Raw genomic sequence first — 27,468 nt, 5'->3', positions numbered from 1 at the left:
CTAGATACTGCCTCTCTGCATTCCTGTTGGGCTCTGTAATTATAGGGATGTTTGTCATCTCCTCTCTAAGGTAAACAATCCCAGCCTTTGCAGTTTTCCTGTACAGAAGAATCAGTCCAGATCCGTGAGAGTTCATTCCCCTTTTCTGGTCTGCTCCACCCCCAAAACCTTTTGAAGCATTTTTTCCTGAAATGGGAGATTTGGAATGAATGCACTTTAGAGAAGGTGGGACTTCTCTAAAGGTGTGCCATGGTCTGCTCAGAGTCGCTTGCTTAACACAAGACAGGAATAGGTAGTACGCTGCTCGGAGATCTGAGTGGGTCAGACCAACTAGATATGTAAAATGACAAAGAGCCATGTGATAAGTGCAGTCATATTATTTTTGAAGACAGATGTGGGGGAAGCACATCTTGTGATTAGATACTGAAATCAGCATTCAACCTTAGTATAAGATGCACCTCCAGTAGTGAAGGATAATTCAACTCTGAACTATTTACAGAGGGTACTGAGAAATCCAGTGATATTACTGAGATTGACTATTTTCCTAAACAAACCTGCTTAATCTGTATGTTTAGTTTCTACTTGTGTAAGAGATAAAATGAGGGGGTCACCATGCTCTTTTCCACTAAAAATGGGGGATGTGTCATAATCTTCAGAAGTAGAAAGTATAACTGGGGCTAGATATCAAGAAAGCCATATTGCATTTGTTCTTTCTCCTTCTCAGTCAGGCCCAGCTTGCTGGATATTAGCACGCTGTGCAGCAGCCTAGCATTTACAGATCTTCTGGGAGGGCGATTGCAGCATGCATACCTTATGCCTCATAGGATGCATACCTTAATTCTGTACTTTCTGATTATCATTTCTCTATTTCTGTGCTGTGTGCTGCCTAAACCTGTACATGGTAATGGCTACATTCAGAGAAAAGGAGGTCTAATGCCTGTTAAACCTCTCAAATATGCTCTGCCTCTGGTAGCACACTGCTGTACGTGTATATTCCTGCATTATAATAGTATAAGAAGAGCCTTGCTGTTGCTCCCCCCACCACTCCCTGCTAGCAACTGCTTTTGAAAATTCAGGGGTACCACTGTGAGAAGATTTTGTACTTTAGCAAGGATTTCCCTAAACCAAATTACATATGTACGTATGCTGGAAATCCACTTTTTTCATCTTGGTTCTTTTTATACAACAGCCCTTCTGAGGGTTTGATGTGTCTCTTAAAATAGCAGGGAGAGACAAACTAAATCTTTGCCATCCACTTTTCTCTCAATTTATTTTTATTTTGAAACACATTATCTTAAATGCACAGGCAATTACATTTCTTTTGGAATGTAGAGGAGGGACTGCGGAAATGAGCGTGCTGTGAATTTAACTTTGTGAGAGTTGATAGGTTGTGTTACAGATATCAGATTGGTAAAATCAACCAAGGAGGGTTTTAATTAGAACCTGATGCTTCACTTCATGAAAGTCTGCTTGGGCATTTAAAAAAATCTGGTTTATGCGACTTTAAGGAAAACAGATTTTGCCAATGGCCTGTCAGATGAAGTAAACGATAAACTATTTGGTCAGACACTTTGAACAAAAAAGCGGAATGAACTAGCTATGCAGGTGTAGAGTCTTGGGAAGTCAAGATCTTGTGTTCTGTTGTGGAACAATAATGATCCCAGTTGAGAGCATAAGTTTGCATCCACTTGGGAACTTCATGCATTCATGGATTATGATGTAGTGCACAACTAGTTTATGTGAAGGCAACCCCAGGGAAAAGAAGGATGGATATGATACAGGGCTTCTTAAACTAACATTACACCTTCCTGTGTATAGACTGCAGTGCCCATGCACAGCCTGGTATTACTTCTGTCTTCAGTACAGATAGGGTGAGAATAAGGGCAAGCCGTGCATGATGCAGTGTGACCTGTGGCTCTCAGATAGGCCCACTGATTATACTTGATACCACACCCTCAAAAATTCTATGCAGAAGTACCCCAAGAGGTAGTATGTGAAATTCCGCAAGTGTGATGCATCTCTCTCTCTGTAGAAATTGCATTCTCATGTGTTTCATGAACAGGACTTTGACAAATGGGACATGCAGCAAAATGTTGCATCATTCCTGTTCAGGAGGTCCTATTCAGGATTCCAGCCAGCCAGCCAGCCATGCCCTCCTCCAGGATACTCCATTCCCCCTACCCTTTTCTTTCCCCCTTGCCAAAACTGGTTCTCATCATTCCATGGCCACTGGGCTTGCTCAATCATCAATGGGGTGTGTTTTTTTGTGGGGGGTGTGCCCCTTAATTGCTTGAATCCTGTCAACGCTTACCACTTAAATTCACTATTAGAGGGAGTGATACATAGCACAATCCTACCAAACTCATGCTGAGAGTGAATCTTCATAATAAAGACATTGCACATTACATGGATGAGGACTCTGCAGTTTCCCCCCTTAATCTGTATGGTATTTGAGTGTGTATTAATCAAACCTCCTCTTGCATCAGGAACAGAATTAAAGAGGTTGCTGGGCAATTAATAAAAAATCCTGTGTAATCAAAGCCCTCTCACTGAGCGCCTTTGCTGAACATGTCCAGAAGTATACAAAGAGGTACCAGCAAAATGGAAGGTCAGGAGGAGGCTTGAAGTAGATCATCTCCTTAATAACTAGGGGCAATTTGAAATCCTTATAAAGGGTTGTAATATTCCATTCCTCTTTCCAGGCTTAAATAAACTTCAGGGCACTGCTAGGACACCACATATGGTAACAATGTGCTGCCAATTAACTTTGTAATTTTGGGTTTTTTTCAGCACGGTTGAGAAGGCTGCGTGAAATGGTTCGAGGCTGATCCCAAAGCATTTCTTCCAGGATTTAATAAACGGTTAAATACAGGAACATCCTCCACTTTGAGACTATAATTTTTGCCAGATGAATCTGGAGAATACTGCGAGGTACAAGAGCGCATAGGCAGCAAAGAAGGATGAGAGATCAGTTCCAGGGTGGCAGACTTGTTTTCTAGGCAGAATTGCATTGGCTGCATTGGGAATGAGGAAGCTATTGTGAGCATGCTGTTGTAGGTCTGACTGATATCCGCCTCTGTAATGGGAAAAGGATGAGCAGCCTGTTTAAACCAAACTTGCATTGAGAAAAGCAATCAAATCCTTCCCCCCCTCTATCAACCCAATCTGTATTTGGGGCATAAAAGGAACTTTTGGCTGCTTTGGCTTGTACTTCAGTAACATCTACTACTAAGGTAGGGCGTTGGGAGCATACACCTCGCTGCTGAAACAACTGCACTGGCATTCCCAGATCCAGTTCAGAGTGCTGATTATGACCTTTAAATCTCTGTGCAATTTAGGCCTGCCTTCTCCTGTACAAGCTTGCTCATCTACAAAGATTCTCTTGTCACTCCAAAAACTGCATTTGATTGGAATGAGGGAGAGAGCTTTTCCTGTTGCTGCACCTAGAAATTGGAACTCCCTCCCATCGGAAAGTTTGTTTTGTCCCCTCCTCGTTCGACTTCCAACAGTTCTTCCCGTTCAGGAAGGCTTTTAACCATTAGGGGCTGGTCACTACTTCCTGGCCTTGCCATAAGCAGTATGTAATCCTACTGTCTCTATTTTTACTGCTGTTGCTTTTAATAACTTTATTTGTTCTTTTAGTTAGTGTTTCTTATATGTTGGTTTTTATTATATTCTAATTCTTGTTAGCTGCCTTGAACTGTACAAGAAAACACAGGGTAGAAGTCACTTAGTACTATTAGTTTTGTTTTTTTGCTTAATACTGTTGTTTATGTAATTACATAATACAATTATAAGCCACAGTGGGCTGTGGCACATGCTGGCATGTGCCAGGCGGGTTTTGAATATTCAAGCCCAGGCTGCGGCTTATTACTTAATATGTACTGTTCATTCACAACTGTTCATTTTTATGTCTTTTTGCTTCTGCTTCTAGCTTATGAATGTGTTTTAGTGATTAATTATCTTTATGGTTTTATACTTTGTAAGACACTTTGAACAAGTCCTTATTTGGAGGGGGAAAGCAGGGTTAAAATCTATTATTATTATTATTATTATTATTATTATTATTATTATAAATTCTGGGCCACCTTTCAGGGCAGAAGCCCTCCCAAGATGGCTCACAGCAATAAAACAAATTCCAAATAGTTCTGAATTTGTGGATGTGACCACTAGACATACAGAGTATTTGTATTAAACAAATTACACTTCCATCACCTAAAAACCATTCCTCTCATAGATCTTAAGCCTGAATAGTCACAGAAGTTTAAGTGCTTTTTCTTAAGTGCCAACCAGTCAGATCCCAGTCTTCTGTACTTAAAATATTTATCGAAAGCTACCCCGAACATTCAAAGTTGAGTACAATATTTAAAAACACCATAACGATGTCATGTGCTCCCGTGGCAATAACGGTCTTGATCAACAGTTATGTCCCCGCCCACATTCCCTTGATGACATCCTGAGTACGCATCTCTTGCCCATCCACTGACAGTGACTTCAAGGAATCTGCACCTGTTGAATGCCTGCTTGTCAAAGGCACAGAAGTGCCGCCCAGCACAAGCGGCTTCCTCCTCCTCCTCACGAGCAGCCCTGCCTTCTCTCTGAGCAAAGGGAGCGCCTCTTGACGGGGCACGAGCAATCATCAGGCACTCGCTTGGACAGCCCCGGCCTTGAGGCGAGGGCAGCGGCAGCGGCGGCAGCATGCGCTGGAGGTCCTCGCGCGATGCTCAGCTGCTGTACAGCATGGCGGCACTATGGCGAGCGCGCCCGTGCTTCCCACGCGAGCCCGTGCGTCGCCGTACAGCGCGGGCCCTGTCATCAGGTACAGGGATCCCCTCACCGTAGGCCGCGCGGTGTTATGTATGGGGCTCTGCCTCCCCTCTCAGGAAAGCTGGGTTGGGGTCGGGGGGAGATTTTGAAATAGGGTCCATGCTTCTGGCAGAGCTGCTTGCCCCTTTGACAGGAGTGTGCCAGGCAGATATTCGACAGGTGGAGCTCCTCCTCACCGCCCCAGCGGACATTTGACAGGTGAAGCTCCCCGTCCTCCTCCTTGTTCTTTCAAATCTTCTAAAATATGGTGGGTACTCTTAACTCTTAACATAAAATATGGTACTCTTAACAAGTAATTTTTTTAAATAAGAAAAGGCCACTACTGCTGACATCTACGATGCATCCTTATTAATACTTCCTTGGAGTACTTTGTGTATGTTGAGTAATTTACACTCTTTATCTTTTCTATCCTTGCTACTATCATGCCAGTTATAGAACTGATCCCAAGTAATGTAGAACTTTGTAGGTCATAACCAGGATTTTGAATTGTGCCCAGAAATAGACCAGTAGCCAGGAAAGTTGTTATAATAAAGGAGTCACATGCTCCTGATACCCAGCTCCAGTCAGTAGTCTGGCCACAGCATTCTGGATCAGCTGTAGTTTCTGAACACTTTTTAGAGGCAACCCCACATAGAAACCATTACAGTAGTCCAAATTGGCTGTAACTAAGGCATGTGAGCTGTGGCCTAGTCTGACATCTCCAGGAATGAATCAACAAGTCCAGCTTCAGAGTTGGGTAAGCTAGGTTTGGAGAAATCAGGGTTGAGGTACTGAGAGGGTGGGTCAGAAGTCAAGGGTCCAGTAGGCAAAGTTCAGTAGAGCAAGGGTTGAGTTCCAGGATGGACAGCACAGGGGGGAGTCCAGAAGCGAGGACAGCTTTTCCAAGGTCAAATACCATCGAGCAGTACAAGGGGTGGATAGCACCATGGAGAGCTCCAAGTGGGCCTGGGAGCCAGACAACTTGTATGTTGCTCCAGCAACTGGCAAACTCAGACAGAGCTGTAAATATTTTTTAGCTTCCTAGAGGTGGCTAGTTCCTCCCATTGCAATGAGGCCTCATGTTTGCTTTTGAAACCTTTGGCTGTGAAAAGGATGCTAAAAACAACAAAAAGGCTTTCTTCAGCTACGTGCATAGTAAAAGGCAAAGGAAAGAAATGGTTGTTCAGCTATTAAATAAGGATGGCAAAACGATAACAGATGACAAAGAAAAGGCAGAGGTGCTCAGTTCCTACTTTTGGCTCAGTCTTCTCCCAAAAGAGAGTCTATGACCCCTCTGGCAAAGGCGAAGTACAGGCTGAAGGGGCAGGATTGCAGCTTGAGATCGATAGGCATATGGTCAAGGAACACCTAATCACTTTGAAGGAGTTCAAATCTCCAGGGCCAGATGAACTGCATCCTAGAGTAATAAAGGAACTGGCAGAAGAACTCTCAGAACCACTGTCTATTCTCTTTGAGAAATCATGGAGGACGGGGGAAGTGCCAGATGACTGGAGGAGGGCTCATGTTGTCCCTATCTTCAAAAAGGGTAAAAAGGAGGAACCTGGGAACTACAGACCAGTCAGTCTGACATCAATCCCTGGGAAAATTCTGGAGCAGATGATAAAGCAATCCATCTGGAAGCACCTTGAAAACAATGCCATGATTACTCGAAGCCAACATGGCTTTGTCAAAAACAAGTCCTGCCAGACAAATCTGATCTCATTTTTTGATCAAGTAACCTCCCTTGTAGACCGTGGGGATGCTGTAGACATAATATACCTTGACTTCAGCAAAGCTTTCAACAAAGTGCCCCATGATATCCTGATGAGCAAACTAGCTCAAAGTGGGCTAGATGAAACAACAATCCGGTGGATCCACAGTTGGCTACAGAATCGGGCTCAAAGAGTGCTTATCAATGGGACCTTTTCAAACTGGGGAGAGGTAACGAGTGGGGTACCGCAGGGCTCAGTCCTGGGCCCAGTGCTCTTCAACATTTTTATTAATGATCTGGAGGAGGAGGTGCAGGGAATGCTGATCAAATTTGCAGATGACACAAAATTGGGCAGGATAGCTAATACTTTGGAAGACAGAAACAAAATTCAAAGTGATCTGGATAGACTGGAGCGCTGGGCAGAAAACAACAGAATGACATTTAATAGGGATAAATGCCACGTTCTGCACCTCAGAAAAACAAACCAAATGCACAGTTACAAGATGGGGGATACGTGGCTCAACAACACTACAAGCGAGAAAGATCTTGGAATTGTTGTCGATCACAAGCTGAATATGAGCCAACAATGTGATGTGGCTGCAAAAAAGACCAATGCTATTTTGGGCTGCATTAATAGAAGTATAGCTTCCAAATCCCAGGAAGTACTAGTTCCCCTCTACTCAGCACTGGTTAGGCCTCATCTGGAGTACTGTGTCCAGTTCTGGGCACCACACTTTAAGAAGGATGCAGACAAACTGGAGAGGGTTCAGAGGAGGGAACAAAGATGATCAGAGGACTGGAAACAAAGCCCTATGAAGAGAGACTGAATCAACTGGGCATGTTTATCCTTGAGAAGAGAAGACTGAGGGGAGAGATGATAGTGCTGTTCAAGTACTTGAAAGGTTGTCACAGAGAGGAAGGCCAGGATCTCTTCTTGATCATCCCGGAGTGCAGGACACGGAATCATGGGCTCAAGTTACAGGAAGCCAGATTCCAGCTGAACATCAGGAAAAATGTCCTGACCGTTAGAGCAATATGACAATGGAACCAAATACCTGGGGAGGTGGTGGGCTCTCCCACACTGGAGGCATTCAAGACGAGGCTGGACAGCCATCTGTCAGGGACTCTCTGACTTGGATTCCTGCATTGAGCAGGGGGTTGGACTCGATGTCCTTGTAGGCCCCTTCCAACCCTACTACTATTCTATGATTCTAAAGCATTGAGGCAACTGGGGTGTTGTGGTGGCTTTGGAACCAGAGTTGTCGTCGTCCTCCTCCTCCATCATCATCATCATCTCATACCCTCTGAAAAAGCAGCAGAGGGAAACCTAGGATCCCGAGCCCCTGAAAATACTGAGATGGGGTGGGTAGACATCAGGCTTGTGAGATCTACTTCATTTCTTACTAGACTCTGAGATCCACCAACTGGAGCTTGGTGCAAAAGACATACCCTTAGAATTATATTTCTAAGAATTCTCTGAGCCAGGAATTTGCTTTGAGAACCAGAACTGAATGAAGCTTCCAGTCCTTCAACACAGATATCATGGTTAACCCAAGCTGTCCATTTCAGCAGTACAGTTTAGTGGGCCAGGGGCAGTCATTTTGTTGCTGCCATTGTTAAATAATCAGGAGTCAGAAATCCTTGCTGATCTACTGCAAATCACCCAGAGATCTACCAGTAGATCCAGGTTTACCTTCTCCCACCCCTGTTCCTAGATTTTCCTTCATTTACTTTTCAGATGCTGTGATATAAGATGATGAATAGTGTATTTGATTAAGGCTGTTCTCATATTTGTTCTAACATTTGCATTTGGGAAAGGCACTTTGGGCCTTCTGTTTTGCCACACCTTTGTGTACCCTATACTGAAGCTCACTACAGTCAGGGAGCATCAGATTCAAACATGGCAGGTGTGTGGAGTAAGCCTTTGGGTTCTGTGATTGTTCTGAGATGGCAAACTCATGGCTATGGCTCCATCCTGACCCCAGTATTATTCAAGGTGTCACTTCCTGACCATTTCAGGCCATATCTGAGATGTGTCTTCTGTGTGAAAAAGAGTGACTTCACACATGACTGTTTTGTTGCATGCACATAATCATGTAGGGAAAATATGCAGAAAACATGTATACTGTATATGAAACTTGCACAAGTATTTCTTTTGTCAGGATTACATATTTGGAAGCTGTAGTGCAGACTAGCTTCCAAACTCACATGATCATATCAGAATAAACATTTGTGGAACTTTCACACATGGTGATGTGAGAATTTTTCCAGTGTAGGCAAAATGTCGTTTTTCCTGATGTCATTTGGCATGAGACCAATTTCTGTGAGTTATAGGAGTTATATGGAATTATCTCATTGCTTGGGATATCTGTACCCTGTTGCCTAAAGTTGTTTGTCTAGTGACTCTAGTCTGGTCATTCTAAGATATTGTTTCTAATGCACAAGGCAGTGTGTGATGACTCCCCCACATGTCAAGAAAATATTCTCACTAGAATGCCAAATGGCTTCATGGCTGGTTTGGGGGAGCTGCATGTAAGGTGGGTTCCCCACCATGGCATCCCAGGCATGAAGAATATCAGATTGGCTTAAAAATCATGACACTTAATTACATTTCAGGTTCTTTATTTATATTCTAATGTTCTATTCATTCATGTACAGTGAAGTCACATTTTCCTGGATTTTCTTTTTTTCCTTTGTGAAGTCCTAGAATAAAAAAACTGATATTCTCACTATTTCTATAAGGGCTGAGGACACTACATGATCGATCCCTGCCCCCCTTTGGAAACCTATTCTGTGATTGTTTGGCTCATTTTATTGCCATGGCAATGACTGTGAACTATAGTTTGGGCCTCTGATGAGTAAGAATGAATCTGTGTCCCTCAAGGCACCTCAATCTTGCCTAGGGGAACTGCATACCGCAGTATTCACCTTACGTTTCAAGTTATGGATTTACACCTCTGTCATGTTCTGACAGCCCTCATACCCTTAGGGATTAACCTTCGAGGTCAGGAAGTCTGTGAGATTTACAGAATCTCACAGATTTACCTTCCCTATAGTTTTGTAGCTTTGGCCTAATAGTGTATAGCCCATGTTAGGGCCTCGGCATTGGCAGCCAGTCTAGAAGAAGGCATATTCGCAAGCAGTGGCTGTAATTGTACCTGTCTTGCTGTTCCCTGAAGATTATAGGCTGGCTTACCAAGTAAAGAAGTACTTCTGCTAGAGGTCAGTAGAACTGCTATTACCTGCAATCTGTTCCTAGGATTACCAAATTCTTCCCCAGAACAGAACTGGACTGCCCTCCTCCACTGTGGTTATATGTCAATCCACATGCCAGGTCCCTGCTCTGATGCCTTTTTAGGGTTTTAATTCTGAAGCACTTAATGGGAGAGAGGAGTAGACAAAGACTGCAGCAGCATGGTGATGAGGATTGTAGTACAGCAGTTAATGGCAGAGATTTTCCTCTGGCAAAATGTCCTTAGAGATATGTTTTCTGTTTGCTCCCAAATTTGGAAACTCTGTCTTCTCCAGGTTACCTGCATTTCTGGGTGGGATGTATGTATCAACAGTTCCTCTTATCTTGAAAGTCTCATTTTAACTTGTGCTGAGCCATTCAATCTGTCAACTATGCCTCTGATGAAGTGGACTTCAGTCCGCTAAATCGTATGCCATAATATATGTGCTAGTCTTTAAGGTGCCACAAGACTCTTTGTTTTAATTGTGCATGGTATCAACACAGACTGAATCCCAGCTTCAGCCCACCATATCCCCTACTCCAGTGCCTCTCTGCTCTGATCACTGGAAATATAAGTGCAAAAATTGGCTGACGTCCTGAGTTTGGATCACAAATTAACTTGTTGGGCTCTTTCAGTTCTAGAGAAAGGCTTGTTTCTCGCTAGAAGCATCAAAGAAACTCCTGTGCAGAAAGACAACTGATGTACTGGGTTCACATACATGAGATCACGAGTAGCATTCTGCTAGTGAAAGTTGTGGCATCACCACGCTTGTCATTTACACTCTGCCTGATACCCTCATGCAATTATATTATGTTATAGGAATTTGTTATTTTAATCTGGAAGCCACCTTAGGGACTCTTTGGGGATTGAAAGTTGGGGTAGAAATGTTCTAAAATAAAAAAATAAAAAATAATACATTTGCCCTTTTGTTTAAAGAAGGATGACAAGTGGAGTATTTAGAAGCATTTATTCTTCTGCAGGTGATGTCCACAACCAGTCTCACACACAGGATGAAGATCTCAAGCAGTGTGCTAGATGAGTAACAAAGACTCCTGCAGTTTTTCCATGAAACACCAGCTGTTAGGATACCATATGCCAGTGGTTCTCCTAATAAAGGCAGTGTGATAACACCCTTAGTTCAGGTTCTCAAATTTTCTAGAACTGTGAATGTCTTTGGACACTACGCTGATGCGAGGTGAGCAGGAAGTATAAGTGTTTCACAATCTTTGTTCCTCCACATCCTTGTAATGTCTGAACTGTAGGATAGACAGATAGACCAAATATAATGGATCTAATGAGAAATGCATACAAAATAAAAACATCAGGGTTTACCATTCTATTTAGTGGAGGAAGTAATCACCTGCTCCACTGTGGGGTTATACCCACTAAAGGATACATTTTTCATATAAAGGTGCATCTATTACAAAGCTATTTTAATTTATACACTAGCTTTCAGAATGGCCAGATGAGAACCCAAATATACTGTTACAGCACTAAGCATCAGCAAGTTTTGAGTCCTATGCTTGCCAAAGAACAGTGGTCTATCATTCTTGGGTCTTCACGAAACAATATTTGTATCCTGATTTCATAAACTTTTGCTTGATACTTTGTTCTCCCTTGCCAGTGGACTTAAGATAATGAGCCTATAGATGAAATAGGACTAGAAATTATGAGTTGAGACATCCAGCTTGCAGATATGATTAAGGTAATCACAAGTGTTCTGTTTGATTCTGTTTCCTCGAAGTTGGGTTCATTATGCTTTATCTGGTCTTCATAATAGTGTTTCAGTATCTAATTTCAGAGCCCTCCATTGTGGCCAGACTTTGTGATGCTTTGTTAAACAGGAGAATGTTTCCCACAAGCACTGCAGTCATTCACGTTCCCAATTAAAATAGTGAGGAACACTCCATTCTATTATCAGTTTGGCTTATTTTACCTGTCCATTCAGCTGTGCTGAGAGCAGCTTTGGTCTGATAACCTTGTGAAAAGCAGCCCTTCTGTGTCACCTTCAGACTGCTTATCATACCTGCCAAGGTTTCCAGCAGTTGTGCTGTTTGATACCTTGCTTTTCTTAAGAGACTTTGAATTGTGGACCTGAGGACATCTCAGTGGGCTGGTTTGCATGATCTCCGGTGCCCACTGTGACTTAAATAAGCCCCAGTGGGTTGTGGTGCACACTGGCTGCCATTGTGAATTTACAAGCTGTGATGGGTAGACGCCTCAGCTGATCATGATGTGCAAACTCAGGCTGGATGGTTTGTTGTCATGGTTAACAAACCACCCAAGAACACTACTACATTTCATGGGTTCTGGGTGGCTTGTTAAACGAAGGCAACAAGTCACCCTGCCCATCTTTGCATGTCACAGTAAGCTGCAGCGACTGCTCATTGCAACTTGAATATTCACAGTGGTGACCAGCATGCAATTTATTTATTTAAACTACGGTGGGTGCTGCTGATTGTGTGAACTGGGTCAATACCTCTGTCCCTTATGATGTCTTGAACTAACAAATTACCTTAAACATCACAGTCGTGGTTTCTAAAATCTTGTCTGAGGTTCTCTGTGATTTTTCATCATAAACAAGCCAGTTTTACTTGATACATTCTCCTTGCTCTTTTCCTTAGTTTCATATGGAGTTTACATTTAGCAAATAACACACCCATCATATTCACCCGATGGTAAAAATGCTTTCAAACACCTGAAGTGTTCTTGAAGCCTGGGGTCATTGACAAAGATCCTTTCTCAGCTGAAGTGCTATAACAACACTGCAATAAATACAACATTTCTAAATGAAGTATAAGTAAACCTATCTATCGTCTGTCGACTCAAACTAAAAATTAAATACACAAGTAACTGCCCAAATGTGATGGAATAAAAGCTGAACTACCTAGGTAGAATGGATGTTAAAATAGACAAGGAAGACCATATGACCCGTTCATATTGTCTTGGCCTCTGCAAGCATGTTCCTAATGGCAGGTTTGTGGACTGAGGTAAGTCTCAATACAATTGCCATTGCTAGAAAGGTGTACCCAACATGCACTTGACCGGAGACTGCCACTTTATGTGAAAGACTGTGTGTGGGTATTGCTTACGGAAGAATAAATGTTTCTAAGATTCAAGTGTTGTCAGAAAACAATATGAATGTATTATGATATCTTGGCTGACTTTAGTGGCATGTTAAGTTATTGTTTGTCTCAAATTCCACCAACAGAAATCTGCTCTTTAAAATCATTTGGGAATAATTGCTCTATTGTCATTAAAATATTTTAATGACTGTAATGCAAACTAGATCCCTAAATTAATAACTGCATGGTTTGAAGAAGGAAAATACTGTAAAACTATCATTGTGTATTGTGTTATCCTAAAATGCACTACTTATTTTTAAATGGATCATAGCCAAAACATGTTCCTTGAACAAGGGGCTTAGAATACATTCTTGCAAGTGATTGTGGGCAGATACAAACATGAACCTTGAAGGGGGCTGAGAGTCTGGGCTCAAAGGACAAAGGTAGGTGATAGTTTTGAAACTCCGGCACCCTTCCTTAGAGATGTGAATGCCCATCAGGTTTATTCTTCATCCAACCTCAGGATTTTGGCTAATTTGGGGGGGGGGGTAACTTGTATTTATAGTTTGTCTCATTGTTTATGTTTATAGTGACCACAGGGAGCTTGAGATGCTGGAGTATCAGGACTGGGTCTGGTTTTCAGGCAAGAAAGTTGATGGTAACTCTCTGTTGTTAACATGTAAAGTTGGCTGATTTTAACAGGACAAATTGCAGTGAGCTGTCTTGAAGGTTCAGAAACAATTGCTAGACCAAAGGAACTGCATGTTGCTGATACTCTCTCAAAGAACTACAATTATAGGTAGACAGTGGGGTCCCCCCATTGGATCAAATAACAACTGAAACCTCTCTGTACAATTCAGGTGTCAGGTATTTCGCTAAAGAGATTTACTGCAACCATTTCCTCCCAGTCCAAAAGGCAGTGACACAGACATGACCTCCACAACCCATAAAGCTGGCAAGGCACTGAAGCAGCAAGAATTTTCTCATGCATCTAGCCCTCTATTGTAGTATGTGTTGCTGTTCTTCGTGCTTGAGAGAAATGCTATGCAATAATATAAGCTCATTTAACAGTGCTCTCTTACTGAGCTAGCGGCTGTCATAGTGGCAGTAGCAGAAAAGTAACCAATGCCTGGGATACACGCTATCCTGAAGCTATTGATCCCTTGCCTATTCTACTCTGCTCCCAGCTTTTTCTGCTTCTCTCTATAGAGAGGTGACACTGGTGTATGTATGTGTGTGACTTGTGATCATGTTGCTCAGAGGAAATTAACTATTGCTGGCTAACATGAGGTCTGAGAGTTAAAGTTTCCAGGGGCTTTGTATATGATGTGCTAAAGATTTATTTAGGTCATGCCTGAATAATATAAGCCCACAAGCCAAATGCAGCTTCCTCATTGATCATTTGCAGACCCCTAGAAAATGTATAGTACTCATTATTTGTGAGCCTTTGCCAGCTCTTTGTAGGAATATATATGGCCTGCCCAACCCCATTAATTCAGGTGGAAATGGGAGAATGCCAACACAAGAAGAACTCTGCTGGATCAAACCAAAGGCCATCTAGTCCTGCATTATATTCCCACAGTAGCCAAACAGATGCCTGTGGGAAGCCCACAGGTAGGACATGGGTGCAATAGCACCCTGTCAGGGTGGACACTGAGCCCATAGAATCCCAGAGTAGTTCTGATTCGGAGGAAGAGCAGTCGCTCCTGGGAGAGGAGCGTGCCCCTTTTTCCCAGGGCCCGCAGCTGACAGAGATTCCTCCCACCAACATTCCTAGATTAGAAAGCAGTCCAGGGAGTGACCCAGCACAGATAGCAGACTTGGTGGATGCGCGGCGCAGACGCAGAGAGTGGCGCCAAATGGAGGGCACAGAAAGGAGGCGTAGTGCCCGGTTGGCGCTCAAAGAACGGTTGCGCCCAGAGGATCCAAGGGAAAAGGGGAGGGATTCTCTCTAGTCCTTATATTCAGGGGTCTGCCAGTAATTGCCTTTCAAACGGGGACCAACTGTTCCAACTTAGGGCATAGGGATGCTGCTGCTCAGATCTAGTTGCTACCTGTAGAGTTGTTAAGTTGTAAAAGAAGAATAAAGCTTTGAAAAGAATCCCTTTGTCTGTGTCTGGACTTGGCTACTGGATTAGACTGAGAGAGCCCTCCAAGGAGCCCTTGACACACCCTCCTGCTCAAGTTCCCCAGCAACTGGTTTACAGAGGCATACTGCCTCTGATACTGGAGGAAATATATAGTCATTATGATCAGTAGCCACTGATATCTTTATTCTCCATGAATTCATCTAATCCCCTTTAAAAGCTGTCCAAGCTGGCAGCCCTCACTGCATCTTGAGGTAGTAAATGCCATAATTTAAGTAAGTGCTGTATCTGTCCCAAATCTCCCACCATTCATCTTCATTGGATGACCCCTGGGTTCTAGTATTATGAAAGAAGGAGAAAAACTTCACAGCATCTGCATCAAAATATCTGCATTGCTCCATTGGATTTAGAGGTGTGAGGTGTTGCATGTTTTTAGTGCCTGCTGCAGGTCACCAGGATTGAATGAGCTCTTTTGTGCCTGAGATTCCTTCTCTATGAATTGTTGGGAGAGTGAAATATTTGTGTTCTGTTGCTTTCACTGACTTGAGCATGCAGGAGCAGAGATAAAGCAAGTGGGGAGAGCAATAGTAAAAAACAAACAAATAAACTGGGGGTTCGGGGGGAAGACTGAAGAAATAAAGATTTTCTACTGGGAAACCAAGGAAAAGAGGGAGTGTTTGAGAGGTGGGGTTAAAGGAAGACATGCAGTGGTGAAGAAAGAGAAAAGAAAGAGTACTATATGGTGTAGAGAGATCAGGGAAGTTAATAGAGATAATATTGCAGATAGATCTAAGACAAGAAAAAAGAGGAAGGTGGAGAAACAAAAAGAAAGGGTGCAGATGTCTGATATTGTGTCTGTTTCTTATTAGTATTTGATTAAATTCTGCTATTGATTTTGTAGGGGTAAATGGCCCAGTTATTGATCTTTATAGGCATAAATACAAACTTTGACATGGTGGTCGAACTTTCAGGAATGTGCTGTGTCCATGTACGTTATGTATGACTGTATGAATAGATATAGTTGGGTTAACAATGTGACAAAACTGTGTTCCTCATGGTTAATGTAATGATGTAGCCCTCTTAAGTTAAAACAAGTGGCTCTCGGAGTGATTTGAGTTATGCACTCCAGTTCTACAGTGACAGCATCTTGAACAAGATGGTTCTGCCCTAGGGATCACCTCTCTAGAAGAGCAGCATCACAGGTTCAGCCAGCTGGGCAGTGAGAGAGAAGTGAGGCAAGAGGTAGGACCTCTCTGCCTGTGGTAAGAAGATAGTTCATAGTGTCCCCTAAAGATTACAGTGTTCCTGATATCTGATAGTGTCAAGGTCTGAAAGAAGTTCCAGTAACTAACTGCACTCACTACTGTTATCAGATAAGCTTGAATGATTCTTTTTTTGAGCCTTGGAATCTATAATCCACTGAATAATAACTATTACTTGCTAAATAATTAATTAACAACAAACATTAACTTATTAAATAATAGTTCCCACAACATATGAGCAGGAAGTGAACCAATAATACATAAAATGATTGATTAATACAGAATGGCCTGATTTGAAGATCCTGCTTTTCCAGTTGGATTCTCTTCAGGTGCTCTGAAGCTGCTGCATGCCAATCAATATTCATTGTCAGAGTTGTGATCAATAGGTTTCCACTCAGGGATAATTCTGAGTCTTTGATACCTTTGTTTTTCCATAACTACTCCAGTTTAAATATTTTCTTCTCTCTCTCCCCACTCTGTTTTTCTTCTCCATTGCTCCCCTTCTCCTGATTTCCCCTTCTCTTCCCCCCCCCCCGCCTCTTGTCAGGTGCCATGGAATCTTCCTTATGTTTCCTGTATGTAGTTCAGCCTAGCAGTTTGTTCCAATAGAGCTTTACACTAGTTCCACAAAAAATATTTCTTAATATAGTGTTCCTACATTTTTCCTCTTGGAAACCATTAAGAGACTAGTGCTTAAGAGGATGAAAACTTGCTTACTACTTGTATTGTGCTTCTACCTGCCTGCTTTATCTCCACAGAATATCCCTACCCTGGGAACTGTAGCAATAACCATGGTTCTCCACAATTGTGATGAGGTAGCAGTGGCTGGATTTGGTTATGACATGAACTCTCCAAATGCACCGCTACATTACTATGAGAACATCAAGATGTCTGCCATCAAAGAGGTAAGGAATTCTGCATTCAGTATGCATTAGCCATGATAGTTCAATCCATGTTCAGAGGCAGTATGCCTATGAATTTTAGTTGAAGGAGACTTCCTGGAGGTATGTGCTGGGTACTTTGGGAAACAGGATGGTGTACTACATGGACCCTTGGCCTTATCATGCAGGCCTTTTATTATGAAGCAAAATATTACCTCATTGCTTTTCCTACATAAAGGGAACTAGGAAAGCACACAAAGCAAATCAAGCAACACCTGGACATTGTATTCTTAGGGCCTCATGCAAATAATATAAGCTCATATTTCATGTGAATGCTTGGGGGACTCCTTTGCACTATAGTTCTGTGTTTCTTTCACTTCCAGAGTATTCATCATAAAAGAACAGTTACAGAAAAAAATAAGATTTAGAATGGGTAATACAGAAGACTTGATTTTTCTAGAATGAGGTTTCCTTGGTCATTTCCCTTCAGTTGACTTACAGTTATTACTTCAGCTATATCTATACTATAAATTCCAACTGGCTTTACATAGCTTATAACAATCATGGCTTTTCAAGAACAATGCTGGAAACTATGGTTTTTATGAGGATGTGGAGAAGTTTTTATTGGAGATCCCTAAACAGAGCTACATTTCCCAGAGTTCTTTAGGGAAAAGGTGTGGCAATTTAAAGTACAAATACATATTGATTTGACATACAAGTACATGCTATAAGGATCTGGGAGGTGGGTTTTTATATATGGGAGAAAGGGCAGGATTGGAGCTCAAATGACGGGAGTTTTCAAAGCAGGAACAAGTAAAACTATAATCAGGCAAAATTTTACATCTATTAAAATAGGTTCTGGCCTATTAAAGATTATTCCACAATAATTTGTTAGTATTTAAGATGTTATATAACTCTGTTTAGTACTTCAAGAGGGTACCCTTTTGGAGTAATTGGACACTAACACACATTAATTTATTTTGGAGGTCAGGCGATTACCTCTGTGCATTAAAAGAAGCAGAGTGCCATTGACTATGAGTATGATAGGGCAGGTTTTGTTCTCCTTCCTTGCTTCCATTTGGTAGAGCGAAAGAATGTTTACCATATCTGAGCTGCCTTAGACTATTTAAAAGTTATGTGGAAATTAATATGTGCCTTATGGATGCTGTAGACTCATGTGAGACCCAACTGGTTGTCAGGTAAATGGAAGGCAAATGCAGCTGTTATGGACAGGCTAGTCTTCCAGAGGATACAACACCAGACTTCCAGAGTAGTCTGGACCTGCATGTGCCTACTAGTGGAAGAGCTGCTCATAGAAATATGAGGAGCACTAAGGACAGAGGTTCAGGAGGATGGGCAGTTTTTATTAAGTGTCTCTAATCTTCTTCTCATTTCTTATGAAATCCTCACAATCGTTAGAAAGAGGACTGCATCCCAACATAGATCGCCTTTTCCCATTATCTGATTTGTGGGTACCAGGCTAATCCTCATTTCTCAGACACAGGTTCTCCCACTGAGTGCCAGCCAGCACGGGGAAGGCTCCACCTCCGAGGCCAGGAAGGCAGTCTCCTATTTGATCTTCCAGAGGAGGAGGGGCCTCCCTCAAGCCCACCAGTTTTGACTCCCTGCCACATGGTGGGAGGTAGCTTCTCCGAGGCTCTCATGCAGCAAGAACAACGACAACAACCTGAAAAAAAAGAGGGGAGGAAGAAGAGAAGCAGCAGCCTTTTGGGTCACGGTGTGGGGGATATGACTGCTTCTCTAGCACACAAAGGGCTGGCTCACAGAGGGGATGTGGACTCAGCCCGCCCCGCAAGGGCTTCCTGCCCACTGCCACATAGGCACTGGGGAGTAGCCCCAATGCTCCAGCTTCTTCCCTGTGGCCACACAGACACCCTAGAGAATGGAGGGAGCTTTTGGCTGTGCAGGAGTCAGGTCTGACATGACGCCATCAGGCCCCTGCCAGCAACCAAGTGGATGCGGCAGAGTGAAGCCTACCCAAATGGCAGGGCCTGTGAAGGCTGGTGGCAGCCTCCAGTGCCCTGCCCCTGAAGGAGAACAGGAGAGTCATGGAGAGAGTGAATCTAGGTGACAACAGGGACCCTGAACAGCTGCTCCCCCCTCCCGCCTGGACAGACAACCACGCCACATGGAAAGCCAACACCCCCCCCCCATCGTTAGTCTAGGAAAAGGTGGGAAATGGAGGATCCCAGTCCCCCACATTTTCCATCATGGGGGTCCCTAGGAGAAGGATCAGAGGGCTCTCCCCAGTCAGGGCTTGGCTGTAGGCCCAATGCAGAGGGTCAACCCCCACCCCCAGCTCCATGAGGGGGAACAGTCCGTGCTGCAACTCCTAGAGGAGGCCATTCACCAAATCAGGTGCAGGGCCTCCCCCAAAAAGGGGACTGGACCCAAAGAGCACTCCCACAGGAGAGCATCCAGAGAAAGGGCCCAACTCAAGAGGTGCATCCGCTCACGCTCCCACTCATCCACAGACGATTAGCTCAGCAGGTCACACTCTAAACAGGGATGCAGACAGACCCCCACACCCCTGGGCCCACTCTAGGAGAAGTAGGCAGAGTAGGGGGAGGAGAGATGCCTCAGGTGGATCCCGATCCACCTCAGCCAGGAACCCTTCCAGGAGGAAGCACACCAGATTCTCATCATCCTGTAACTGAAAAAAGGTGAGGCACAAGGGGGTGGGGGTGGAGGGGCAAGATCCTCTTCCTCATCCCCCACCTACTGCTCTGGCTTCCAGAGCACCAGATCCCCTTCTCCTAGAGCAAGCTTATTGGAGTCTGAGGAAGGAGAGCCCTCAGAAGGTGGCAAGCACAGGAAAAAGCCCCGCCAAGGCCGACTTTTCCCTTTGGAAGCCTTTACCAAGCTGATCACCAAATGCCTCAACATCCTGGAGCTTACAGACCAGGAAGAGAACATGACATCCCCAGGGTGGCAGCGGCCTTCCCATCATTCCCCTCTACTCACCTGAACATGCCACTCCCGCTATGCCTGGAAGAAATACAGCGTAAGGAGTGGTCAAAGCTGGGGTCAAAGACACTCCATCACCACTGCAAAAAATTCTACTGCCTACAAGAGGATGCCATGCAGGTCCTGGTCATCCTGAGAGTAGACAAACCTGTTGTAGCACTCAACTCCATGGCTTTCCTGACCTCAGAACATGATGAGCACCCCTCAGACCTGCACAACTGAAGGGCTGAGGCAGCAGTCCGCAGAGGCTTCAAGGCCTCAGCCATGTCCATGCAAGCAGCAAGCACATCAACTATCATCACTAGGGGCATCTTCATGATGGCAAACAGACTACTCCATGACAGAGGCCTAGGGAAAGAGGCTTATGAAACCATGCAAGATATAGCCATGGTAGTGTGGTTCCTGGCTGACACTTCATTGGATTTCTTTCAGATGGGAGCAAATGCCACAGCAGCAAATGTCGTGGCAAGAAGGAATATCTGGCTACACAACTGGAGAGTGGATACCAAAACTAAATCTAATCTAGTGAGCATTCCCTTCTCAGGTAAGCTCCTTTTCAAGAAGACCTTGGACAAACTCCTGGTGGAGACAAAGGATAAGAAGAAAACTTTGCCAAACCCACTGAAGAAAGAAACAAAGCACTTCCAGGCAAAGCCCAAGCCCTTTCATCCCTTCAGGCCATCCTTCCCCTCCAGCTGCTTGCTCAGAGAGGGTAAGTCCAAGCCGGGCACCTGCAGAGGGCCTTCCCAGCAAGGCAAGAAATCCGGTACAGCATGACTCACTGTCTCCGCCTGTGGGAGGACGACTGCAAGATTTCTCAAATGCTTGGAGGCAGCTCTGCTTGGACAGCCGGGTTCTGGAAGTGGTAGAAGAAGGCTACTCCATAGAGCTCCAGAGGCCACCCAAGGAGTGCTTCCTCAGCTCTCCCCAGCAGGACCCAGCCAAGCAGTTGAGGACTCTCACAGCAATACAGTTCCTACAACAAATCCAAGCCATCGAGAAGGTACCATGGAGAGAGAGGGTACAGGGCATCTTCTCCTTCTTCTTCACAGTCCCAAAGAGGAAAAGGGGACCAGGCCCATTCCGGACTTGAGGAGGCTCAATCGCTGCCTGAGGAAACAGAAGTTCCAAATGCAGATGCTCCAGTCCATAAAGGAGAGCCTCCGAAGAGGGGACTTCTTGATGTCGCTGGATCTGTCAGGGGCCTTACCTGCACATCCCCATCCAGCCATCTCCCTGCAAGTTCCTACACTTCAGCTATGGAACAAAGCTATTCCAATTCACTGCCCTCCCCTTTGGCCAGCCACAGCTCCGAGAGTGTTCACAAAGGTCGTCCTGGCCCCAGTGGCCCACTTGAGGTCAAAGGGAATCTAACTGCACCACTCTCTGGGCAATATCCTCATCCTCGTTCCATCATATAACCTTATACCTCTCCCTGCAAAAGTATATCGCTCCCTGTGCTGCTGGTCACACCCACCCAACCTCGCGGAGGGTATTCCCATCCAGACTCCAACATTCACCACACTAACCACAGATGCTTGCCTCACCGGATGGGGAACTGTCTGCAAGGACCAATACACCCAGGGCCTGTGGACCAAGGAGGAATCTCACCTCAGCATCAATTTACTGGAACTGAGGATCATCCGTCTGGCACTGAGACACCCTAGCCCCACAACTAGAGTCTCAAGATGTCCTAATCAGAATGGACAGTGTGGTAGCCAAAGCTTATATGAACAGGCAAGAAGGGACCCCGTCCAAATCCCTTCAGAGGGACGCCATGATACTATTCAGGTGGGCACAAAAGCACCTCCATTCCATCAAGACAGAGCACCTAAAAGGCATGTTGAATGTCCAGGCTGACTAGCTCAGCAGGACATCCCTAGACCCAGGGGAATGGTCCCTCCACCCAGACTCATTTAGATGGCTGACAAGCCAGTTAGGCCTGCCCTGCTTCAGCCTCTTTGCCTCTCAGCAGAACACCAAGCTCCCCTGGTTCGCCACCCACTACCTCACAAGAGGCACCGAATTCACTGATGCTGTGATCAGCAGATGGACCAGGGGTCCCAAAGATGATCCAGAAGTTGAGAGACCAGTTAATCTTGATAGCACCCAATTGGCCAAGGAGGCCGTGGTACACTGACCTTATAAACCTATCTATGGACAAATCATTGATCCTCCCGGCCCAGCACGACCTTGTCAGGGTGGACACTGAGCCCATAGAATCCCAGAATAGTTCTGATTCTGAGGAAGAGCAGTCGCTCCTGGGAGAGGAGTGCGCTCCTCTTTCCCAGGGCCGCAGCTGACGGAGATTCCTCCCACCAGCATTCCTAGATTAGAAAGCAGTCCAGGGAGTGATCAAGCGTGGGAAGCAGTCTTGGTGGACGCACGACGCAGACGCAGAGAGCGGCGCCAGATGGAGGGCGCAGAAAGGAGGCGTAGTGCCCGGTTGGCGCTCAAACAATGGCTGCGCCCAGAGGATCCAAAAGAAAAGGGGAGGGACTCTCCCTAGTCCTTAAGTTCAGGGGTCTGCCAGTAATTGCCTTTCAAACGGGGACCAACTGTTCCAACTTAGGGCATAGGTACTATGCTGCTCAGATCTAGTTGCTACCTGTAGAGTTGTTAAGTTATAAAAGAAGAATAAAGCTTTGAAAAGAATCCCTTTGTCTGTGTCTGGACTTGGCTACTGGATGAGACTGAGAGAGCCCTCCAAGGAGCCCTTGACAGACCTGCTGACCCAAAGGCCAATCACACATCAAGGCCCACGCTTCCTAAAACTGACTGCCTAGAAACTGCTAGGGGACTGGGGCTACTTGTCAAAAGTGGTTTCCATCCTCCTGGCCTCCAGGAGGTCCTCCACTAACAGGTCATACAAGTGCACATTGAGGGCCTTCCTCAAATGGACTCAGGCAGCAGGGAGGGAACCCTTAGCCACTAATATAGGCAACGGCCTGAAGTTCCTCCAGGAGGGCCTGTCAGCATGCCTCAAAGCAAACACCTTAAAAAGACAGATTTCTGCTTTGGGGTCCATACTAAGAGAATTAGCCAGGGGCCCTTAGGGAACTACCCCCACGTTAAGAGATTCCTCAGGGTGGCCTCACTGATCAATCCTCCCCTGGTGAGAAGGCTCCCCACGTGGAGCCTCAGCGCCATCTTCAAAGCACTGAACAAAGCTCCATTTGAACCCCTAGGTGCAGCCACCCCGTAATGTGTTGACCCTCAAAACCATTTTCCTTCTAGCCATCATGTCCACCAAAAAGATCTCTGAGCTGGGAGCCCTTTCAGCAGAAAAGGAGCTTTGCATGTTTCACAGGGACAAAGTGGTCCTCCGCCTGGACCCTACCTTCATCCACAAGATCAACTCAGACTTCCACAGAGCCCAGGAGCTATTCATCCCATCCTTCTGCCCTCACCCTTCCAACCCCCAGGAGGGGGAGTGGCACACTCTGGATGCTAGACGGGCACCCAACTTCTACCTAAATAGGAGCAGGCTCCACAGGCAACATAGTGCCCTATTCATGTCCTTTAGACTGTCCTCCATGGGCAAGAAGGTGTCAGTAGTCTCTCTGGTACTTTGGCTACATGAGTGCATCATGCTAGCATACACCTCCAATGGCCTAACAGTTCCAGAGGGAATATTGGCCCACTTGGTGAGAGGGATAGCCACATCAGCAGCCTTCTGGGGAAGAGCTCCACTAAAGAAGATCTTCAAGGCGGCCATGTGGTCATCTTTACATACATTCACACACCACTACAAGGTCAACCTATTTGCCTCTGTGGAGGGTGCCTTTGGCAGGCAGGTCTTCCAGAGTATCTTATAATCCTAGCAGGGGGCTGTCCTGTAGGTTTGTTGGCCCACCCGAGGATTAACTGCTTTTTTACATCCCCATGCTGACTGGCCTCCTGCACTCAGTGGGAGAAATAGAAATTCTTTACTCACCAGTGAATTTCTGTTCTCATCGAGTGAAGGAGGCCCACCTGGGTCGGCCTTCTTCTAGGTGACTCATAGGCTAGGCAGGCTTCACCACTGTTGCTTCCTCAGCCAGATTGACAGTCAAGGTACCCAGTTGAGGGTTGTCAAGACTAGTGGCTTGTGAGGAGATACAATGACTTGGAAGACTCAGTTGGTGGGTTTGGAGGAAGCCCTGCCTCCTCTAGAAGATCAAATTGGAGACTACCTTCCCAGCCCCAGAGGCAGGACCTTCCCCATGCTGGCTGGCCTCCTTCACTCAATGAGAACAGAAATTCACCAGTGAGTAAAGAATTCCTGTTTCTCTTAGGTTTCACTTCCCCTAATACAAGGAGAGCCATCTGCTCCCAAGTATCAATAATTTATTGCTCTCCAGCCTTCTCTTCTCCCCTCTTGACTAATTGTTTGTAATATTGTGGAATCTAACTAGATGAGAGGGGATTGCATTTCTGCCTTGCCTTTCCTTTTTAGTATTAATGACAGCTAGTAATTGTTAGTCGCTTGGGAATTAAGTTGAAAGGTAAAAGGGACAGTGGCCTAGCATGTCATCTTCTGCTTTTCCTAGGAACGTAAGAAGTGAGAATTTGTAGTACGGCAAGGCTGGTGTTCCATAACTGGTAGGCTATGCAAATGCTAAGAGGTGAGAAGAATGTTATGTCATTAATGATCCATGGTGAAGGTGCACTTACTGTCTCTAGTAACCATTGCTCTGGAGAGGCCTTTTGGTACTGAGTGACCTGAGGCTGTATCCCTACTCTGTCTTTATATGCAGAGGTTCTAGTTGCTCATGTTAATTTACAGGTGCTTGTTGGCAGAGTATTCCATCCCATGCTATAAAGATCCAGCTCTGTCTGTGGTACTTTAAAGCTTTTTGAACATCAGCATTAGTGCCAGATAGGTGCAAGATGTATAAGTGATATGACATTGAGAAAGGGTGGAGGATATTAATCATCATAAGCTCTTGGGACACAATTATGTACAACAATGGGAGGGAAGGGTAATGAGAATGTGTTGATTTACTTCTCCTGTTTCTATTCTGTTCATTTGCATGTGCATTAAAAACTTGAGCTGGTTCACTTGGACTTAAAATTTGTGTCTTTTAAAAGGAGTCTTTGGGATCCATCCAGGAAGGTAGGTGTATGACTTGGGGCCTAAAACAACCACTGGGTGGAATGAATTATCTGAGTTTGAATTGCTTTGCCATATAGTACGGGAGTACAATAAAATCCAATAGACAATAAGTAAGAAATAAATCTGTCAGTCCTATGAAGCAGCAGACAAAGCAATCCATAAATGACTCTGAGGTAGCCTTCGAAATGATGGCTTATGTGGCTAGGCAGAGAGTGAATGGGCTGGTTTGCATGTAATGCTACAGTCAGTTGCAGAACAAGCCAACTTCAAACCATGGGTTCAGAAAGCTGGTTTAGCTAGAGTTTGTTTTAAACCAGGATTCCTGGTTCAAATGTAAGGTTAACCCTGGTTTCTTTAAAAGTGAAAGCTAAATTCTGCCAATGTCATTCTGGCCACACAGAAAGAGAAGAGAAGAAGGGGTGCACATTCAGCCCAACACTTCTCTCAGGCTCATTCAGGTTTGTCCACGTAGCACTAAAACATTTTTGTACGAAGTGCTACATAATCTACTGGGGCTAGAGGGAAAAAAATACGCTCATTGCATTTCACTTGGTACAAATTGTGGTGGACAAGATATCTAGCTGCTCCGTTAAGAGTTCCTGTTCTGATACCAGGGAGATGGATGGAATAGCCTGCTAAGATAGGTGTTAGGTTGCCTACACTGGACAATCTCCCTCCCTCCTAGGCCCCGTTACTAGTTTCAGGAAGGTAAAAGAGCCCCTCCCACAAATCTCCATTGTTTTTATATGGTAAGAATAAACAAACGCTCTCCCTATTTCTGCTAGCTCCAAATGTGCTTGGTGTGTATGTATAGGAGCCTCTCTGGGAATGTCCATCAACCAGCAATTCTATTGTACTGTGTCTTAGAGGGAACAGACCTGCAGGCTACAGCGTGTGTTCCCTAACACTAGGTGTGTCATTGATTTACACGCAATGTCTGCTTGACATCTCCCTGGACACCCTGTAAAAACTCAGTGACTCATCTCTAGAGAATTTCTTCTGAATACACACAAAGCCAATGAATTGCATTTGTTTGCAGCTGGGTGGAGATGGCCCCTCCTTTGCCAAGACATGGGTGATAAAACATCAAGATAGAGACAAATGTGCTTTCTCCTGCTACACTGTTGCACTGTGTGAACCTACAGGTTTTGTAATATTTTAAAGGCAAAAATGCTAATTGTGCAGTATATGCAATTCCAGCTACCAGCTAGATAATGCCGATCTAACTTGTATGCATATGGAAGTTTGCAAATCACCCAGGCAATGCTCATCTAGGCCAGCTGGAACAGGTAGGACTCACTGAGCTCAATGGGACTACTCATGAGTAAACTTGCATCTTTACGGTAAAAGATCCATCAAACATCTCTTTCTAAAATATCTTTGCTGAACAGGCAAGATCCCATCATGGCTGACCGTATGCGGACATCCCCTTCAAATGAAAGCACAACCTCCCAGTCAATTCTATTTTTATTTTATTCTATTATGTAAAACATTTCTATACCCACCTTTCAGTTCAAAAATCTAAACTCATAAAGAATTAGAATGAAATGGGAAGTTGCTCTTTTAGACTGGTTCAGTTGAAGTGTATGTTCCCTCACTTCTGCGAGGAGGGAGACACCAAGGAAGAACCAGTATGTGTGCCAGTTCTTGATTTTGGCCCCAGACTACATCCATTCTCGATTTCTTAGTAGGTGTTCATAAGAACAGAAAACATTTGGTTGTATCGTGTTCATTCAGAATGGATTCCCCCTTGCAGCCCCTGTGTGCCCCCCCGGTCTGCTCCAGAAGGTTGGGGGATCCTCTGGAACAGATTTGGGGGACACACTGGGGCTGCAGAGGTGAGGAGAGGAAGGGGAAGTCCCGTTGCATAAGTGGATGTCTGTTCACATAATGTTGGATGGAGCCCAAAGAAAGAATGGCCAAGATTGCTTATTTTTTGGTCCTAGCCTCATTTATCTCATCCTAACCTTGAATCTGCTATTTTCGTAATAAACCTGTATATCTAGTTTTGTCTCAGTTGGACTGAAGGGCCTTACATTCTCAGGACTATTAACTGGACCAGCCTGCTACTTTAGTGAATGTTCAACAGATCTAGGAATTTTGTGAGTCCAGTGTTGCGTAGGCTGGCACCACAATGATTTGACCTTTAAGGGCTTAGTTACTTAAAGCCTAAGGGAGTCAGCTTGGTGCCAAGATCAAAGCTAAAGCGTAAAAGCCTCTCACAAACTGATATACAAGGAGAGCTACCTACTGCCTTGAGTACCAGAAGGCTGTTGCATCTTGTTTCTCAGCAGCTTAAATAGTTGCTGTTTCTTACCTTGTCCTGGAAACTTGCTT

General features: G+C 44.6%; 1 protein-coding gene across 9 annotated transcripts in view; it reads left to right on the top strand.

Moving 5' to 3' along the window:
- ST3GAL3 (ST3 beta-galactoside alpha-2,3-sialyltransferase 3) overlaps positions 1-27,468 on the top strand; it is a 250,057-nt gene that overhangs the window by 197,003 nt on the left and 25,586 nt on the right. For 3 of the 9 annotated variants that reach the window (XM_084852778.1, XM_084852772.1, XM_084852775.1), the window contains 2 exons: positions 16,923-17,069; positions 24,566-26,206. In XM_084852778.1, the coding sequence (XP_084708904.1) occupies positions 16,923-17,069; positions 24,566-24,580 (162 nt within the window). In that variant the 3' untranslated portion in view covers positions 24,581-26,206. Of the gene's footprint in view, positions 1-2,790; positions 4,637-10,730; positions 17,070-24,565; positions 26,207-27,468 lie in introns of those variants that run through there. The other 6 variants (XM_084852774.1, XM_084852769.1, XM_084852770.1 and 3 more) reach the window with 3 other exon arrangements.

Source organism: Heloderma suspectum, chromosome 4, assembly GCF_057233095.1.
Source record: "Heloderma suspectum isolate Gila_16-S chromosome 4, 16-S_ref, whole genome shotgun sequence".
Classification (NCBI taxonomy): Eukaryota; Metazoa; Chordata; class Lepidosauria; order Squamata; family Helodermatidae; genus Heloderma; species Heloderma suspectum.
Note: the sequence above shows the minus strand (reverse complement) of the source record. Positions and strands in the feature narration are given on the sequence as shown.